At 43.5% G+C, this 20,469-nt stretch overlaps 1 protein-coding gene across 1 annotated transcript; it reads left to right on the plus strand.

Annotated features, from left to right (window-relative positions):
* The first annotated feature begins 1,673 nt into the window (after positions 1-1,673).
* Positions 1,674-19,749, plus strand: LOC307212196 (epoxide hydrolase 1-like). The gene is made up of 9 exons (XM_079969289.1): positions 1,674-1,832; positions 6,726-6,936; positions 14,139-14,319; positions 14,463-14,693; positions 14,794-14,923; positions 16,222-16,427; positions 17,755-17,863; positions 18,115-18,240; positions 19,333-19,749. The coding sequence occupies exons 1-9, from the start codon at positions 1,804-1,806 to the stop codon at positions 19,532-19,534; spliced, it is 1,425 nt and encodes a 474-aa protein (XP_079825415.1). The 5' UTR covers positions 1,674-1,803; the 3' UTR covers positions 19,535-19,749.
* Positions 19,750-20,469: the final 720 nt, after the last annotated feature.

A 20,469-nucleotide genomic window follows, 5' to 3' on the forward strand; every position in this document is an offset into this window, starting at 1 on the left:
TCTGCACTGACATAGAACACAAGAAACTGGATAACATATTATAATTTGAACACTTGGAAAATCCAACATCTTTAAAAGAAAAACAAAACCTGAGAAACACTGTCTGGATCCTATGCAAAAAAAAGGGGGCGGGAGGCTAACAATTCAGTGATTATTACGAAAAAACAACAATAATCTTAAAAGTCCCTTTGAGCAGCTTACTTGGGATAATTCAATTTGAACACTCCATATGGAAGATTTGGTATCTATCCAGATGGTGTAGTCTTCCTTCGTAAACTGTTGTCAGAATTAATCCACTCAGAGTATATTAGCCCAGCAAACACGGCTATTACTGATAAATTTACTGTTTCCATTTCCTAGGGAAGAGCAGTAGCAGACAGTATGTAGGGCTGTCTCCTGTTGTCCTGTTGGTCACTGCCACTTAACAAGAGGTAGAAAGGGAAAGCATGGGATGCGAGTGGCACTGTGGTCTAAACCACTGAGCCTCTTGGGCTTGCTGATCAGAAAGTTGGTGGTTCGAATCCCCACGACAGTGGTGAGTTCCCATTGCTCTGTCCCAGCTCCTGTCAACCTAGCAGTTCAAAAGCATGCCAGTGCAAGTAGATAAATAGGTACCACAGCAGCGGGAAGGTAAAGGACGTTTCCATGCTCTCTGGTTTCCGTCACGGTGTCCTGTTGCGCCAGAAGCTGTTTAGTCATGCTGGCCACATCAACAAACATGCTGTCTGTGGACAAACACTGACTCCCTTGGCCTGAAGCGAGATGAGCACCGCAACCCCACAGTTGCCTTTCACTGGACTTAACTGTCCAGGGGTCCTTTACTTTTACCTTTAGAAGGGGAAAGGAGAAGCAGCAGAGTGTCAGGTAAACTGGGGAAAATTCACTGTTTATCTGAAAAGTAAATGTGTGTCTGGATTTCATTTTAACGCGATAGCCAGTTCCAGGAGGCATCTTAGGAGTTTTCCTAATGTCAGTGAAGTGGCTAAAGCCTTTTAAGAATAAAAATTCTCCCTGAAGAGGTTTTACAGAAAGTCTTATTGTTTCCACAATAGTTGCCTGAGTAAAGTTGCTGTGGCATCCTCAGAGCTAACGGGGGCACATGCTTACAGGTGCGTGAGTTGCAATGAAACTCAGCAAAAGCAGTTCCGCATTGTGATCACGAGAGGTCACAATGCGAAAAGCCATTTTTATGCGTGGGGTTTACTGCAGTTGCTCTATATTGCAACAGACTGGCCAGATTTGTATTTCAAAAAATAAGGAACCTCAGAGAGATGTGGCTCCAAGTGGTAGTGGACATGTTGGTGCCAGAGAAGTGAGCATGGTGTTAGTTAACTTTATTAGACCTTCTCCCATTTCTGTGTCTTACCCAGGGTTTTTCAGAAGCTCCAAGCTCAACAAAGCTTGCTGCCATTTGAGCATCCCTGACTTTCATATATAGCAAAGGTTCTGTCACGTCAACTAAAACTAGGCAGTCTCACCCATGCATATAGTGTTAGCAGCACACTAGGGATTTGTGGTATAAGTACTGAAGACAGAGAGAAAGCCAGGGGGCGCCATTTGCTGCTCTGCCTCAGGGCAGCAACATGTCTTTGACCAGTCCTGCTAGCCATCATGGAAACATGCCTTTAGGCAGTAGATGGCAGTAGGAAACTATGTAATCTTTTTGTTTACTCAATGTTACTCAATGGAGCACTGGAAACAGGCAGTTGAATGCGGAAGTACGGACCTAGGAAGGTTTTTCCAACGGCATTGTCCGTGGGTCAAAGCTGAACTCTTGTTAATTCATAGGCCCATCTTGCAGACATGTGGCAGCAGATCCTGCAGAATGTCAGGTGAGTGTAAAGAGGAGGCAGCAGGCGCTGCTCTTGGGGGAGCTTATAGGGTGGGATAAGCTGGACTTGGTATTTAGCTAGAAGCTAAATGGCGAGGGACTGGTCAGAATGCTGGCTGCAGAGTCGTGAAGCCAGGGCAGCCAACCCAGTTCACTGTGCTCTGAAATTAAGAAGCAAAGAGCAGTTCAGACTCCTTATTTTTATTGTGGAGCAATGAAACTAGAATAGCTACCAGCCCAGGTAGGTAATCACAGTCATGTTTCAAGTAGATTGGAATACCAACTTCCTACATAAACATACATAGAAAAGAGGTCTGGACATGGGCGTAGCCAAGATTTATGTTAGGGGGCGGGCATGACACCTACCTGTCATCATTCTCTGTCTGGCTCTGTCAAACAGATTCTGAATGAAATATCTCAGCAACAGTTGTTTTAAATTACTTTTTTTTTCACCCCAAGTGCTCAGAAAAGTCTGTCAAAATCTTTCTACAGTTTCTACTTTTAGTTAAGTATTTTTATTTATTCGCTTGATGTCGGGGGGCAGTTGCCCCCCTGGCTACACCCATCAGTGGGAACACCCCCCCCCCAATTTATTCTTTTTATCCACAAGCGGGTGTTCATCAGGTTGGTAAACACCATGTAGCTCTTAATTTCAATGCATAGTTAAGTAGAACGGCTACTTTGTTTTTAAAGCTCCCTTCAAATATGTACCAAAGGACAGACTGAAAGGAGCCTAGGACTGTTTGCTGAGGAAGTGCTGGAAAGATAGACCCCTCCATAAAGCCATCAAGTTCTGATCCTGCTTGAGGCAGATTAGCACCACTAAAGCTGCTTGGTGCTGAATCAACGCCATATCTTACCAGGATAAGGCCTTTGAGTAGCTAAATCCTTGTGAGATTTAAATAAACAAGGATCTGACTACTCTGCTTCTAAGGAGCTCGGAAACTTGGAAGAGGGGGAAGCTCCTGATCTTCAGAAATGGGGGTGTCCCTTAGTAGCAAAATTGCTCACTATGTCATATGTACCCAAACTGGTGGTTTCATGGAAAGCTGCTTTCTCCTGCCACAAACTCACTAAGTGGCCTTAAATAAATCATTGCCTCTCAGTGGAAAACCTCAATTGCCAAATGAGGGTAATACAGGACATAAGGATTGCAAGAAGATTATGCAAAGCATTTTGAACGTTCAGAAAAGCACTGCTTAACTGCTTCTCCTGGTTGCTCTATTGTGCTCGGACAGAAATTGAAATGCTTTGTGCATTAATAAGCTTGATTTTTGTTACTGCTGTGCTTGGGGCAAAGGGCAGCCCTTCAGAGAGGCATTGGCAAAAGAGCCAAAGTGCAACCCACAATCACATGCCAGGCGCACAGTTTACATAAGAGAATGGAACAAAGTTTAGAAATAAGGATGGGTTAGAAGGGGGTATTGGAGAAGGGCAACTAAAATGATCAATGTGAGCTACCTCCTCAATGAGGAAAGGTTGCAACACCTGGAGCTTTTAATTTGGAATAAATATGATTAACGGTGGAGGGGAGGGCAGAGGCACATAAAACTCTGCCTGGTGTAGAGCAGGCACATCCAACAGGTAGATCGTGAACTACTAGTAGATCACTGGACGTCTGTGGTAGATCACTGGTAGATCACTGGCTCCCCCCCAAAGAAGCTCAACATTTGTGCCCTGAACCCCAAAAAAGGGGGTAGATCACTGCCAGTTTTTAACTCTGTGAGTAGATCACAGTCTCTTGGGAGTTGGCCACCACTGGTGTAGAGAAAGTAGATAGGGAGAAGTTTCTATCCTAATACTAAAATCCAAGGTTAACCAGTGAAGCTGAATACAGGAAGATTTGGCACAGGCAAAATGAAGTACCGTATTTTTCGCTCTATAGGACACACTTTTTCCCCTCCAAAAATTAAGGGGAAATGTATGTGTGTCCTATGGAGCGAATGCAGGCTCCTTGGCTTCAGCGATAGCAACGCGAAGCCTCCAAAGCGCAGAGGGAGCGCTCCCTCCGCGCTCCAGAGGCTTCGTGTTGCTTTTGCTGAAGCCTGGAGAGCGAGAGGGGTCAGTGCACACCGACCCCTCTCACTCTCCAGGCTTCAGGGATAGCTGCCTGAAGCCTCCGGAGCGCAGCAGGAGCTCCTGCTGTGCTCCGGAGGCTTCGGGTTCCTTTTGCTGAAGCCAGAAGAGCAAGACTCTCCTGGCTTCAGCAGAGAGGCAGAGCTGTGCAGCGCCCCTTCAGCCAGGCGGAAGGAGAAATGGAAGGGGCTCCGTTTCTCCTGCTGCTTCGCTGAAGGGGTGCTGAGCAAAGAGGGGGAGAATTTTTTTTTCTTGTTCTTCCCCTCTAAAACAAGGTGCGTCCTATGGTCGGGTGCATCCTATAGAGCGAAAAATACGGTACTTCTGCACTCAGTACATAGTTCAAAGTGCAAAATGTGCTGCTGCAGGATGTTGTGATGGCCACCAGTTTGGATGACTTTAAAAGAGGATTAGACAAGTTTGTGGAGGTAAGGCTATCAGTGGTTGCTAGCCAGGATGGTGGTGGACTGCTTCTCAATGCCAGCTGCTTGGGAACACAAGTGGAGAGAGCTGCTGTGCTCAAGTCCTGGCTATGGGCTTCACTCAGAACAGAATGCTGGACCAGAGAGGTCTTTGACCTCCTCCATCAGGGTTCTCCTTGCATTATGGTGTATTTCTGGCCCCTGTAACCCAACTCACTTTCTCAGTTAGGCTGCAATTTGATATTCACTTACCTGACATAGAGCCCCCTTGAAAATAATGAGTCGTGCATATAGGATTGCACTGTTGAGGTCCTTTCAGAGTTAACATTTCTTGCTTAATACATAAGCAGCTGTTACTCTGTTGAGAGCCAATGTGGTGTAGTGGTTAAGAGCGGTAGTCTCGTTATCTGGGGAACCGGGTTCGCGTCTCCGCTCCTCCACATGCAGCTGCTGGTGACCTTGGGCCAGTCACACTTCTCTGAAGTCTCTCAGCCCCACTCACCTCACAGAGTGTTTGTTGTGGGGGAGGAAGGGAAAGGAGAATGTTAGCCGCTTTGAGACTCCTTAAAGGGAGTGAAAGGTGGGATATCAAATCCAAACTCTTCTTCTTCTTCTTCTTCTTCTACTCGTTTGTTGTGAAAGACCAAGACATTTTAAAGCAAGACAGTGTTTTGCTTGCCTGGGACATTGCATTTTTCCAAGAGCAATATTTTTGTCACTCGGAAATGATGTTCTTCCTTCAGCCAACTCACACAACTGTGAAATTCCATGGAGTTAGAGGTAGATAGGATAGTGCCTAGCAAGACATCACAAATGATGAACAAGACACTCCCCTACCATGTCATTTAAAGAGAATTCCTGCAGCAGTGCTCATTAGGACTATTTTCTCTTTAAAAGGTGGCTGTGTGTTCACCTTCTACAGCAGGCATAGGCAAACTTGGCCCTCCAGATGTTTTGGGACTACAAATCCCATCATCCCTGACCACTGGTCCTGTTAGCCAGGGATGATGGGAGTTGTAGTCCCAAAACATCTTACCTTGCCTATGCCTGTTCTACAGCACTTTCTGCCATTTTGTTTAAAATTAATAGTAGTGTATTTCCTCCCTAGACTTTACAGGAATGACAGGCTTTCATACCTCACTGCTTAAGCTAGCTGTATGAAGCAAAATGTTATGCTCAGGTATGCCTACATTTGCACATTCATAGCTGTATGCAAACAAAATGCACTCATCCTCTATTATTCTCAAGGAATGAAATGTGTAAACTCACAGTTAAAAACAGGTCCAGATTGACAGTTATGCCAAGCTAAAAAAATGGGGACTGAAACTGAGTTTTCTGTTTTGGAATATATTCCCAGAGTATGCCCATTCTGTTTATATGATTCGGCTCCTTTCACATTACCCAGTCTTAAACACAGTAGCTATTTGGACAGGATGGCAGTAGTAATAGCTTCCAACTAGTCTAACTTTTAGAATACCAATAGTGCCTGGAAACTCTCAGTGCAAATTAATATTGTCTGTTTATCTAATCAAAATTACAAGTGGCATGGGGGGGGGAGGCAAGTCACCTGAAACAAGTAATTCATCCACTCACCCTACTGCTGGGATTATTTGAATGAAATGCATATTTAGTTATAATCTGTAGCCTGAAAAGTACAGTTGATAACTGGAAATGATTAAAACAAGGCTGCCATCCTAATCATGTCTACTTGAAAGTTCATGCAATCAAAATCGATAGGGTTTACTTCTGAAATATGTTTGGGATTGGAGCGTTAATGTAAAATATACTATTATTTATTTTACAGAAACCTAACACATAGGCCAAATCTTGCCCTATAATCCTCTTTGTGTCTTCGTGCACCCCAATCTTTAATTCTTGGGCCACTGCTGAGCCCAACAAAGAATGAAATTTCAGTTTATTACCTCTTGCAAGCATAAAAGAGTGATTAAAATGTTTAAAGAACACTTGCATATACAACCTTTGATTATATGCTGTTTCAGAACTACTTTTTTTGTCCTATTAATTTCTACTAAGCTACGATTTTAAATACAGTGGTACCTCAGGTTACATACGCTTCAGGTTACAGACTCCACTAACCCAGGAATAGTACCTCGGCTTAAGAACTTTGCTTCAGGATGAGAACAGAAATCGCGCGGCGGCAGTGCAGAAGCAGGAGGCCCCATTAGCTAAAGTGGTGCTTCAGGTTAAGAACAGTTTCAAGGTAAGAACGGACCTCTGGAATGAATTAAGTACTTAACCTGAGGTACCACTGTACCAAGAAGCATTTCAGTCAAAACCCACCATTTGCTTCTAAGGAGGCTTGCAAGTACTCCTTCTTTTGCACACATAGATTGCTTATCAGCCTTTGCCTCACAAAATGTTGGGTGCCTTTCTAGGTCTTATGACACACCCCAGAAAAACATGATTGCAGCTTCTTGTGCGCTCGGAGGTGGAGGCCTCCTAGTATATTGGCTTCTGTCCAGGCAGAGGACGAAGACCCTAGAAATGGGAGATGGATGGTGGGGCTCTGGAGAGAGACCACATACTGCTGAAGAAGATAAAGGAATTAGACCCTTCAAAGTAACGACATCAGAGGAGGAAATCCAGGTACTAATGAGAAGAGGGAAATGGGTGGGGGGGGTGTTATGTGTAAAATTTATGGTACAAACGCGTTTACCCTGGCTTTTGACACTTGAGATGTATATTTTTAGGACCCAGCTTATTTTTGTGATTGTTTTAAACTGCTTTTAATATTGTGTTTTGAATTTCTAACTGCCCTGTGTGAGCTTGAGAGTGTGTAAGTCTGCGAACTGAGTAGGATTACACTAAGGATTGATCACATTCTGGTTCTGTAGCTGCCTACCTTCTTTTCAGCCAATCATGTTAGTCATGTTTTTTAGGTCAGATGAGGATGCTGGTAAAGCCCAAACTGGCCAGGCCAGTTTTCCTGTGTCAATGGGATACTATGCTAGCAAACAAGCTTTGTGTCACTGTGACTCTCCAGCTACTAATTACTTGAACTACAGGTGATACTGAGGTGGCCATGCCATGTTATCTGATTTTAGAAGGCTGCAGAGGATTGTGGTTTAGCTGAAACAGGGGGAGGGTGTCAGGTTTCATCACCCTAGCAATTCAAGCATTACTGTGTTGGAGGTAGAAATCATATATCGAATAGATGGAAAGCTCTTTTGACTTGAGTAGGCTGAAAGCAAAGAGTAAGGTTACCATAACTTCCATCATAGAGCTTCAGTATGCTGATGACAACGTAGCATGTGCACACTCAGAGGATGACCTCCACTTTTCCTACCTAGGCAGTTCTCTTTCCACAAGGGCAGCTTTCTCCCGATTGAAGCGCAGAGTGTCTGAGGACCGGGACATTCGCAGGGAAACCAAAATGCTTGTTTACAAAGCTATTGTACTACCAACCTTACTGTATGCTTGTGAAACATGGACCACTTATAAACGCCATCTCCAACTCCTCGAAAAATTCCATCTATGGTGTCTCTGAAAATTTTTGCATATCACTTGGAAAGACAGGTAAACTAATGCCCATGTACTGGAAGAAGCAAAGATCACTATTGTTGAAGCAATGATTCTTCAACATCAACTTCATTGGAGTGGTCATTATAATAATAATAATAATAATTTCTTATTTGTACCCTGCCCATCTGGCTCGGTTTCCCCAGCCACTCTGGGCAGCTTCCAACAAAGATTAAAAATACATTAAAACAAAGATTAAAAATACATTAAAATGTTGTTCGGATGCCTGAGTATTGTCTTCCAAAGCAACTACTCTATTCCAAACTTAAAAATGGAAAGCATAATGCTGGTGGTCAACAAACAAGGTTTAAAGACTAACTCAAGACAAATCTAAAAATCTAAAAAAAATGTAGTATAAACACTGACAACTGGGAAACACTGGCCTGCAAGCGCTCCAGTTGGAGAACAGGCTTTACCAAAGGTGTCATGGACTTTGAAGATGCTCAAACTAAGGATGAAAGGGAGAAATGTGCTAAGAGGAAGGCATGTTTGGCAAACCCTCACCGTGATCAGCTCCTGCCTGGAATCCCATGTCCCTACTGTGGAAGGACGTATGGATCCAGAATTGGCCTACACAGTCACCTATGGACACACTGTTAAGACCATGTTCATGGAAGACAATATTACTCTGTTATGAGTAATCGCCAAAGAGGAGAAGAAGAGAGGGAACACCTCTACTAATAAATTGTCACCTGGTAGCTTATATTGGCAATATGCTATCATTGACGTGTTCAAAGCAGCTTCAAAAATTGCAACAGCCCCTTTTCTGTAAGGGACTTAAAAATATTTCAAGATGTCTAAGATATGTTTCGAGGGTCACATTTTCTAAATGGCATCCTTAGGAACAAAATTAATTATGCTGTCTAGCAACGGGAAAGCTCTCCTGAGTTTTGACTGCTTCAGAATCTTTTACTCAGTTTTGGCAGGCATTTTAGGACATGGAACACTCTCTATACGTCCCATTCCTCAATCGTACAAAAGAAATAATTCTTCCTAAATGAAATGAAAGCCTCTCTCATCTGTGTTTAATAAAAACTATTTTAGTTTGAGGCCTTCAGTCAAAGTCTTTATCCAGCCAGAAACCCATATGAACAACACTGTTTTGCGTAATATTCCTTAGGGCCGTATAGAAAGCACAATCTTTGTGCACCCCTAATATATAGTGGAAAGCCTTTGATCCTCTAAGTGTTGAATTTGCAGTGTCCCAAGCACAGCGGAATGATGAGGAGTACGTGCCACATACTCTATATTACTTTATTTACACTTCAAAGCTGGTAGATTACAGAAAAACATCTTGCCTCTGCCGGAGCAGAGAAAGCATCCTCTCTCCTCTAAAGCACGGAGAGAACACTGAAAAACAGGAAACCAGTGTACGTCACATCCAGTCTCCTTTCCCGTGAGAAACTCCAACAGCAACTCTGACTGGAATGTAAACATTGTCTTGTGACAAGCATTTCGCTGCACAGTGAAGAGAGCAGAAACCAACATCCTCCCCCTTTCTGTGAACATCACTGGGCAGCGTGTTTGTACGATATCAGTACAAACCCAACTTCTGCACATAGGTACAGTGTTGATCCCTTGATACAATCTTGGACAATACATCAGCAGGAATTTCATTACCTGGCATATAGGACACCGTTACGAGTCCCTTCTGAATACGTTCCCTAGCATGTTGCACCTTCAATTGCAAGTGCTTCGTGCTTTGCTTACAACCTTCAGAATTCAGCAAAGCCAAACATGCTTTGTTGTCCTGGTAAACCTGGATTGGACATTTGACAGGAATTTTCATGTCTTTGCACAATTGTAACAACCATTCACAATCTTTGAGTGAATAAGACAGTGCATTCAGTTCAGCTTCACAAGTACTTAAGCTAACTGTTGTTTGCTTCTTGCATGACCAATCAAATAGACCCTGATTGTACATATAGCAAACTCCAGACTTACTTTTCCTGTCTGTAGTGTCACTTCCAAAACTTGCATCTGCAAATATCTCAAGACCACCAGACTTCTGATTGTTAAATCTCAGTCTGTAATTCATAGTGCCTTTCAAATACCGCGCTATGCGTTTCAGAGCTTTCCAATCCTTAACAGTAGGATTGTTGACTTGTCTGCTTAGCAAATTACAGCTAACAGCAATGTCTGGTCTTGAACATCTGGCAATGAAGTTTAGCTTGCCTAGCACACTTCTGTACAGTGTAGTGTCAGAAAATGCTTCTTCAGTGTCATCTACCTGATAACCTGTTGTCATCGGTGTGTCTACGGGGTTAGCATCCATCAGGTTTAGTTTGCCTAACACATCAGCAATTTTCCGTGACTGGTGTACTAGAATGTTACCATCTTGATCTCTCTCTATTTCCAGAGATAGGTAGTTGTTTACCTCACCAAGATCTTTCATGTCAAAGTGTTCTTTCAGTTGAGCTAGGGCGTTATTGTACATTGTGACATCATCCCAAAAGAATAAAAGATCATCAACATAAAACAAACAATACAGTTTCTTTTGCCCCTCCTCTTTGACAAATACACATGGATCAGCTTTCCCTTGCTTAAAACCTAGAGAAAACAATACCTCTGTGAGTTTTGTGTGCCAACACCGTGCACTTTGTTTGAGACCATAAAGGGACTTCTTCAGAACACAAACAAATCCCTGTTTTACCTGTATGCCATCAGGTGGAAGCATATAAAGAGATTCACCTAGAGATCCGTACAGAAAAGCTGTATTCACATTGTGGTGACTAATGTGTAGATTCTCCTCTGCAGCTAGCTTGAGCATAAGCCTAATGCTCTCATACCTCACTGTGGGTGAGTAGGTCTCGTGATAGTCTTCACCTGGTACTTGTGCAAAACCTCTGGCTACCAATCTGGCTTTGTGTCTGACTATCTTGCCATTTTGACCAGTCTTCGCTTTGAAGACCCATTTGCTTCCAAGCAGTTTCATTCCTGGAACTATTGGAACAAGTTCCCATGTTTTGTTCCTTTCCAAGGAATCAAGCTCAGCCTTCATGGCATTTAACCATGGCTCAGCTTCCTTTGAATCCAAATCCTGGATTTCTTGGAAACTTGAAGGTTCAAATACCTTCTTGGAGCTTTTAACAGCTGTTACTGCTATCTTGGCAAACTCATCAGCAAATCTCTTAGGAGGTCTGCCTTTTGTGGCTCTCTGTGACCTACGAATTAGCCTTAGGTCTTCAACACTCTCCTCTTCCTTCTTAGGAGAAAAGTGACCTATTGTGAACAATGGTTCCTCCAATTCTTGATCAGAGCTCTCAGAGGGTCGCATAGAGGCTTTCGCACTCTTGAAATCCTCTGAATCACCCGATTCAGTTTCAGACTCAGAATCAGAACCTTCATCAGTGGGTGTGGGTTGTTGCGGCTGCTTTTGCTGTTGACTATCCTCAGTCTCATCACTGTCATCAGGATAACATTGGAAAATTCCCACATTCTCCCCCCACCTGGCATTGTACTCAACACTTCTTGTGAGCTTAATTGTCTTTGAGTCAGTCATCATTATTCTGTAAGACCCTTTCTGATAACCTAGAAAGATACCATGCAATCCACGCTTGTCTAACTTGGAGTTTTGTGGTGAGTGAACCCACATGTCAGAACCAAAAATTTTCATGTGTTTGATGTATGGCTTTTTGCCAAACATCTTCTCATAGGGGGTACAACCAATCACTGAAGATAACCTGCGATTATAACTGTAAACAAAACACGAGAGAGATTCGGCCCAATAACTCTCTGGAAGATTTGCATCATGCAGCAAGGTTTTTAACCCTTGAAGCAATGTTTGCTTTGCCCTCTCGCAAAGTCCATTCTGCCATGGCGAGCGAGGACTAGACAAATTGTGTTGAATTCCTTTCTCAGTCAGAAAAGCTTCAAACTGTTGAGAAGTGAATTCCCCCCCGCGATCAGTGAAAAGAATTTTTATCTTCTTACCATGCACATTTTCCAACCAAGCACAGAATTCCTTGAACCTTGGAAAAGCCTCTGATTTCTGCTTGAGATTCTACACACAAATATACCTGGAAAATGCATCAATGAGAACCATGAAGTACTTGTTTCCACCCAAAGAGGGCGCTAGTGGTCCAACCAAATCAGCATGAACAATTTGGTATGGTTCTGTAGCTTGCCTACTAGACACCTTACCTTTCACAGCCATTTTCACCTTGTTTGCTGCGCATGCCTTGCACTTCATGTGGTACCTGCAGGGTTTAATAGTCATACCTTCAACCAAGGCAGGCATTTTAGATACTGCCTCATAATTCAAATGACCAAATTTTCGATGAAAATCATGAATACATCCTGCATGCAAACTTTTGTTAGAACCTGCAATGCAACAAGTTTCATCCTGCACAACATCATCATAATACAAAACATACAATCGATCAACATATTCAGCATGCAATACATAATCATTTTTCTTTGTGATGATGCACTTTTTGTTCTTAAAGGAAACGTCAATTTTCCGCTCATTCAGCTGTCCAACGCTGAGCAGATTATGTTTGGCATCTGGCACATAAAGAACATCTTTTATCGATAAGTCCAAACTGTGAAGAACAACAGTTCCGTAGCCTTTACTGGGGATTGTGTGGTCATCCGCCTGGTGAATTGCACCTTCCTGCGGTGTAAAAGACACGAACAGTCGCTTATCGTTGCACATGTGATGGGTCGCCACTGAATCAACAACGAAGAAAGATCTAGACGTCTTCTGGACCTTTGCAACCTTTGGAGCGAAGCGTGAGACGATTGCCTTGTGCTGCGTTGTCCTGGACACCGGACCTTTGCCTTTGCCTCGGCCTTTTCCACGCGATGAGCTTTCGCTGCGCTGCTCTGTCTTGGCCCTTGGATATCTGCATTCCCTCTTCATATGGCCTAGACGTCCACACGAGTAGCATTTCACTGCCTTCAAAGCTTTGGCGCCATCTGGTGGTTCCACTGCACTCTGGGATGACGTCTGTGAAGACTCCCCCTTACCCATGCAGCTATCACCCTGGCGGTCTGCTTCATTCTGAATCATGGCAGTATCACAGGCTACTCTCAGCTGAGCAGTTGGCTGTACAGCAATCTGAGTGGCAACAGACTCCCAACCTGAACCCAAAGATTGTAGTATCATGAAGGAATACACAGCCTCTGGAAAGTTGAGTCCTCTCTGTTGCAGCTCATGTCTCAGATTCTGCATCTCCATCAGATGTGTACGCACATCTCCACCTTCAGCAAGAGCCATATTATGCAGCTTGGTAAAGTAAAACATAGTGGATCCAGCTTCTGTCCTCAAGTGAGCCTCTCTCAAAGCGTCCCAAATTTGTCTGGCTGAGGTCTTATCACGCAATAGACAGAGCTCTTCTGGGGATACTATCAATGTAAGAGTTCCCCTTGCTTTGGAATCTTTAGCTTCCCATGCATCTGTAACTGGAGCTGGGGGGGTGTCTGTAATAACTTCAAACAGACCCTCTTTCCGCAGAATAGCCTCTGCATAGAGAACCCAGTCCGCATAGTTTTTCTTATTGAGCTTAGGAATCCCACAAGCATCCTGAAGGGCCATCATGACTCTGGCATTAGCCTTCTGCGTCATCTCTGCTGCTTTAAATCATGCTGCATCACTGCTGCAGCTGCTTTATTCCAAAAGCACTTTTAAAAGGTACTTTCGGTTTCCCCCAGCATAGGAGCTTGTTCTTTTGAGCCTTTGCCTGTGCCCGGCAAAATGGCCATAAAAGTTCAGAGTCCAGCCATAAAGCCATTAATTAGAAGCTGGCAGGCTGCCCGGAGCATGAGCACATACCTCATCAATCATCTTGACGCGCAGAGCAGATACCGTCCGATCCGCCCCTCTGCATTCTGATCCTTTTGCCGGCATTCAGATGACTGCGTCTTTCTGGGCCCGATAACCAGAAATGTTGAATTTGCAGTGTCCCAAGCACAGCAGAATGATGAGGAGTACGTGCCACATACTCTATATTACTTTATTTACACTTCAAAGCTGGTAGATTACAGAAAAACATCTTGCCTCTGCCGGAGCAGAGAAAGCATCCTCTCTCCTCTAAAGCACGGAGAGAACACTGAAAAACAGGAAACCAGTGTACGTCACATCCAGTCTCCTTTCCCGTGAGAAACTCCAACAGCAACTCTGACTGGAATGTAAACATTGTCTTGTGACAAGCATTTCGCTGCACAGTGAAGAGAGCAGAAACCAACACTAAGAACTATTCATAGAGGTTAGGATGCCTCACTTTTGAAAGTATTCTTTATGGGGACTCTCTCTCTCTTCTCTGTAGGATTTGTACCAGCGTCTCGATCAGACCCGCTACACAAAACCACTGGAAGGGGCTGCCTTCAACTACGGTTTCAACTCCAACTATCTGCAGAGAGTGGTCTCCTACTGGAGAACCCAGTTTGACTGGCAAAAACAAGTTAAAATCCTCAACCAGTACCCACATTATAAGACAACCATTGAAGGTGAATTCTTTCCCCATTGAACTACACATAAATATATCCTGTAATGGGATTAATCCTTTCAGACCAACCCCAACCCCATTTTCCACAGTGAGCTTTCTCTGCTGCAGCTAGCACTTAAAACTTGTCTGTTGGATTTCTGGCAGGAATTGAAGTTCATTTCATCCATGTGAAACCATCTCACACCCCGAAAGGTCAGAGTGCCAGGCCGTTGCTGATGGTGCATGGTTGGCCTGGCTCCTTCTATGAATTCTATAAGATCATCCCACTGCTTACAGACCCTGCTGGTCATGGACTGAGTGGCGAAAATGTGGTGTTTGAGATCATCTGTCCATCCATCCCAGGTTATGGTTTTTCAGAGGCCCCTCACAAACAGGGTAAGTGGCAGATAAACCAAGGAGGGACTTCCAGGGCACTGCTTTTAATTAAAAGCTGTGGTAGATGTCTTTTAATGATGCTTTTTCTTCCCACTGATAGGCTTTGATTCATTGGCTGCTGCTCGAATCTTTCACAAGCTAATGCAGAGACTCGGCTTCCAGGAATATTACCTGCAGGGTGGAGACTGGGGTTCCAAGATCACCACAAACATAGCCCAGATGGTGCCACAGTAAGTGGTGGAGGTCCTTCTCTCTATTTCATATTCCTCATCATTCAACATAAATTAGTAGCTGTGCATATCTATATGTTATAAAGGTAAAGGTAAAGTGGGTGGCGCTGTAGTATAAACCACTGAGCCCCTTGGCCTTGCCGGTCGGAAGGTGGTTCGAATCCATGTGACAGGATGAGCTCCTGTTGCTCTGTCTCAGCTCCTGCCAACCTAGCAGTTCAAAAGCATGCCAATGCAAGTAGATAAATAGGTACTGCTGTGGCGGGAAGGTAAACTGCATTTCTGTGTGCCCTGGTTTCCGTCCCGTTGCACCAGAAGTGATTAATTCATGCTGGCCACATGACCCAGAAAGCTGTCTGTGGACAAACACCAGCTCCCTCGGCCTGAAAGCGAGATGAGCACTGCAACCCTATAGTCGCCTTTGACTGTATTTAACTGTCGAGGGGTCCTTTACTTTTACCTTAAAGGTAAAGGTAAAGGGACCCCTGACCATTAGGTCCAGTTGTGACCGACTCTGGGGTTGCGGCGCTCGTCTCGCTTTATTGGCCAAGGGAACCGGCGTACAGCTTCTGGGTCATGTGGCCAGCATGACTAAGCCACTTATGGCAAACCAGAGCAGCGCACGGAAACGCTGTTTACCTTCCCGCCAGAGCGGTACCTATTTATCTACTTGCACTTTGACGTGCTTTCGAACTGCTAGGTTGGCAGAAGCAGGGACCGAGCAATGGGAGCTCACCCCGTCGTGGGGATTCGAACCACCGGCCTTCTGATCAGCAAGTCCTAGACTCTGTGGTTTAACCCACAGCACCACCCACATCCCTTATTTTACCTTACATTTACGTTATAAAGCAGGGGGTTATCTAGGCATAATCTTTCTTCATGCAACTTGGTTGCAGGGGTTGTTGTTTGCAAGGAAGGATGTTGGAGAATATAATGAGCATTTGTTGTCAAAGCAGGACTCATGGAAGTAATTGAGAACAGAAACATAGGTTTTGGATTACATCTGCATGAGGAATCAATTTCTGCCCTGAAGAAAATCCAGATTTTGCTCCTAATTGAACTTATGGCAAGCAACTGAGAAATGCCAGCTTGCACAAGAACCACTATTAAAGGCAGTATTAAATAACAGCAATATATCCCTGCCTGTGTATAAAAGGGATTATTATGTCTCTTCCCTGGATGTCACTCCTCCCAAGTATTTTCTCATTGTTCTTCCATATTTGCTGGTTCTGACTCTAATGCTAGCCAAAGCACATTTACTAGAAAGTTCAGGTAAACTCTCCATGCCTTCTTTTCAGATCTGTAAAAGGGCTTCATCTGAACATGGTTTTCACCAGTAACATTAGCTTGGTTGGTTTACTACTGGGAGCCTACGTACCATGGCTGGTGGGCCTCACCAGGGAAGACGCACGTCGTTTATTCCCATACTTTGAGAAGCACGTTTATGAAATTTTGCGAGAATCTGGTTACTTACACATCCAGGCCACCAAGCCTGACACAGCAGGTTTGTTGATCATCCTGTGTTTTGAGAAGCCCCCACTGAAAAAGAGGCATTTTAGTCTCCCCCATACAGAATGAAATTATACTAGCTAATAATAATAATAATAATAATAATAATAATAATATTTTATTTATACCCCGCCCTCCCCAGCCAAGGCCGGGCTCAGAGCGGCTTACAAGCAATAATAAAAACAAGATGAATGATTACAAACTTAAAAACAAAAATAAAATACAACATTAAAATAATGGAACATTAAAATATTAAAATGTAGCCTCATCGCAGGAGGAGGAGGAAAAGGAAAGAAAAAAAAGAGAGGGAGGGAGGGAATCAAATTGGCTCCAAGCCAAAGGCCTTGAGCTAAGGCACATAGGAATAACTGCAATAAATTGTATAGATTTGGATTAATCAGGCTTCATTAATTATAACTTTCTATTGCAAAAGAGGAGTATATGGGATGTAGCACTGGTGGGGGACATGTCATGCTCCTTCTGGAGTAGCTTGTCCACCTTTGGTCTTCACTCTGCACTCAGCTCTCACCTGTGGCTCCTAGAAACCTTCATCCCCAGAGGTGGACTCCAATGTCTTGAGACTGAAGGATGCCAACAATTGCAGAAGCAAATGAGTAAGGGCAAAGTAATACAGTAGGATTACAACTTATGTGCATTTAACCTGCATGATCACAGATGTACGTGCTTGGTAGCCAGCCAGCTGATATTGCACAAATTAAACATACACAAGGCAGAGAGCTCAAAAGCTCTTTCCATGCCAGGTTTTTCCAGCACAAAAATAGCTTTTAAGCTCTCTATACTGCTTACCGGGCTCTGGGAAGGTCTCACACTTGCTCTGGCAGGTAAAATTCCAAGGTGTTGTTTCGGCTATATGTGATTTCATATTTATGCCCCTCCCCGGAATGTAACACCTACACGAGACTACTGTACACACACACAGATCTCTGCCCCCCACTTTTACTCTGCAAGTAAACAAGATTCACACAATAAGCTCCCCTGGTAATGGGCTTACATGGAGGGGAGGGGGGGGGGAGAGCAAACTGCCAAGGTACCATAGATGAAAGTCAGCAGCAACCCCTGTGCTCCCAGTGGCCAGTTTTCTAGCCTAATGCTTTTTTTCTCCAGCCAGGTTAAATAGATAGTTGGAAGAACCAGGCCCTTGCAGTTAAGACATCCAGAATGATATGGCATTAAGTTGGTTGCAATCCAAAGCCCTAGTTCTCACTTGGATCTCTGAGCAAGTCCCATGCGGGGCCCAGTTCCTAGCCAGAGGTGGAGCAAGTGTCTGATGTAAACGGTAATATGCTGTTTCCCTGATCTAGGCTGTGGATTGAATGATTCTCCTGTGGGACTTGCTGCATACATCCTGGAGAAATTCTCCACCTGGACAGACAAATCATTCCGGAACATGGACAATGGAGGTCTGGAAAGGTCTGTACCACAAGTGTAATGGGGTGAGGATCCTTTTTAGGAAGGGGGAGGGGAGTTATCATCTCAAACAGCCAATAAAATTGGCGTTGTTTTTTTAACCTATTACTGCTTTTCTCAGTATACTTTTAACACACCCCAAAGGTAGCATGTTATTAGCTCACTTTCTATTCTGTATTAGTAGACCAAATTGCAGTCAAGTACCAAAGGTATGGTGGTAAAACTATGATAATGCTTTAAACTTCTCTGTTTAGGAAATACTCTCTTGACGACCTTTTGACCAATATCATGATTTACTGGGTCACTTCCTCCATTGTACCATCAATGCGCTTTTACAAGGAGAATCTTTCCCAGAATCCCCAAAATGCTCCTGACAGCAGGTAAGGAAGAGGTACCAGAAGCTGTTTTAAGAGAAGTCATTGCCCTGCAAAGATGCTGTGCTTTCTGTCTTAAGGCATTTTTATAGCTGTTATGGTGGTAGTAGCAATAGCTGGTTACATAATAGAAGCACAATATTCCTGTTTCGTCACATCCAGAAGTATTTCCTCCAAAACAACAAATTTGCTTTTGAAAGCAAGTTTTGAAATCTTACATGCTTTGATTCAAAGGAAATAAACAAAGCCCCAACTAGCATTATGGAATTCTTTGGCCATGCCTAAAGATCAGGTAATTGTTCTCCAAGTTTTAAGTTGTCTAAATGATTCACTAAGAGAACAAAGTCCATGATGGCTTCTTTCCCAATTACCAAAACTATCACAGGGTCCACTGTTGCTATAAAGCCAGAGTAAAAGCTTCAAACCCAACTCTCTTGGAACCCATCTGCAAGAAGAGAACCATTTAGCCCTCATGGTTGCCAATATATTATTAGTATTCACTAGTAAAGTTATATTATTTCTCCTATAGGAGCTCAGGGGAGCTATTTGAGTGCATCTCTAGATACAACTCACGTAATGCAGCAGACGAGACACTATTGGAATCCAGTTCACATTTATGCCCCCAAAGTCCGAGCCTTCAGTGCACTCCTGAAAATTATCCACTTAGGTGACAGACATTCTGAGATGGGGTACCACCAAGGAGAAGGCCCTATCTCTTATCATTACACAGCAAAGGGACCTTGAGCATGGCCTCCCTCAAAGATCTCATAGTAGGATTTAACAGGTACTTAAACCCCATACCATATAGACCACATTGTGGAATGCTTCCACATCCAGTTATGTGGTTATTAGAACAAGAGTTACAAAGGCAAGTTGTCCCAGTCCAGGAACAGCTATAACTAGTGAACCAGCCATAGTTTAGTTTGCATGCGTGGTAAAAAATTGGAGAAGACAAACAATGCAATATGTATTAATGGGTGGGCTATGGAAGAGCATGCTCTCTTAACTTGCCACAATGAGGCTTACTAAGAAAAAGTGTTTTGCAGTTCCTATGTTATCTAGTAAGCTCTTGAGAAGTTATGGTATCTTCTGCTACAGGGTTGAAGTCTATGTTCCTACTGGTATTGCTGCCTTCCCTGGTGAACTTACTCACATCCCACGTTCCTGGGCAAAGAAGTTGTTTAAGAACATTGTCACCTATTCCTACATGCCACGGGGCGGACATTTTGCTGCCTTCGAGGAACCAGCACTTTTAGCTCAAGACTTCAGGCAGTTTGTGAAGAAGGTGGAACACCTGTAAGTTAATATTAAATGGCACAAGCATTGCAGAAAGCTCTATGAACAAAAAGGTGGAAGCTTTCCAACAACTAAACAATACTTAAAGCATGTATTTACTCCTTAAGTTTTGGGTAGGCAAGTATTTTTCTATGAGGCTAGCTGTGGAAGCCATACAAAGTAGTGTGAAAAAAGGGAAAAGACACTGTTTACATTAAAGCAACTTCTTTTTAAAGCCAAGGCAGTAGAGTTCTTGTCTTATTATGATTTTACAAGATTTGTTACAAGACAGATTCCTTTTACATTTCATTTCACCTTCACAAAAATCAAACAGAAACATTTCCCAGGGGTGAGGAACCTCCCCATCTGGCAAGCAGCCTCTCCTCTTTCAGTCCTGCCTCACCCAGGATTATGCTTTGTACAATTATGCTTTAGAAAATAGGCTTTAGCTGCTTCAATGGAAGCAAATTGCCATGCAAGGATGACAATTTTTGGTAGAAAGTTACAACTGGGAAGAGTTCCCCCCCCTTGTGAAAAACAGCTTGCACTGGTGCCAGTATAAGCCTAACTGCTGTGCAGGGGGAAAGGTGGCGTGAGAGAGAGAGGCGAATGGAATGAGGGTGTGTATTAGTGGCTATGAACCTCACCCACTACTGTCTTGTAGTCCCCCAACAGATTTTCCTCAAGGAAATATGGCAAGTGGGAAGAAGCAGTTCCTCAACCTTTTTAACACAGCGTTCTGCATTGTAAGATTATAGTAGGTTACCACTGGGTTTGTACGTACGCAGGGGCTGTAAAGTTAGCATTAGGAACACTGTCAAGGGCTGAGCTCCACTATATAGGCAGCCTTTTAGAAGGCAAGTCAACTTTCCTCATAATCCATGCTATTTTCTCTGAAAAAAAGTGTTGTTGTTTTAAAAAAATACATTCAGTAGCTATAATATTTTGTTCTGCAGTAAC

Source organism: Podarcis cretensis (genome assembly GCF_951804945.1).
Source record: "Podarcis cretensis genome assembly, chromosome: 3".
Classification (NCBI taxonomy): domain Eukaryota; kingdom Metazoa; phylum Chordata; class Lepidosauria; order Squamata; family Lacertidae; genus Podarcis; species Podarcis cretensis.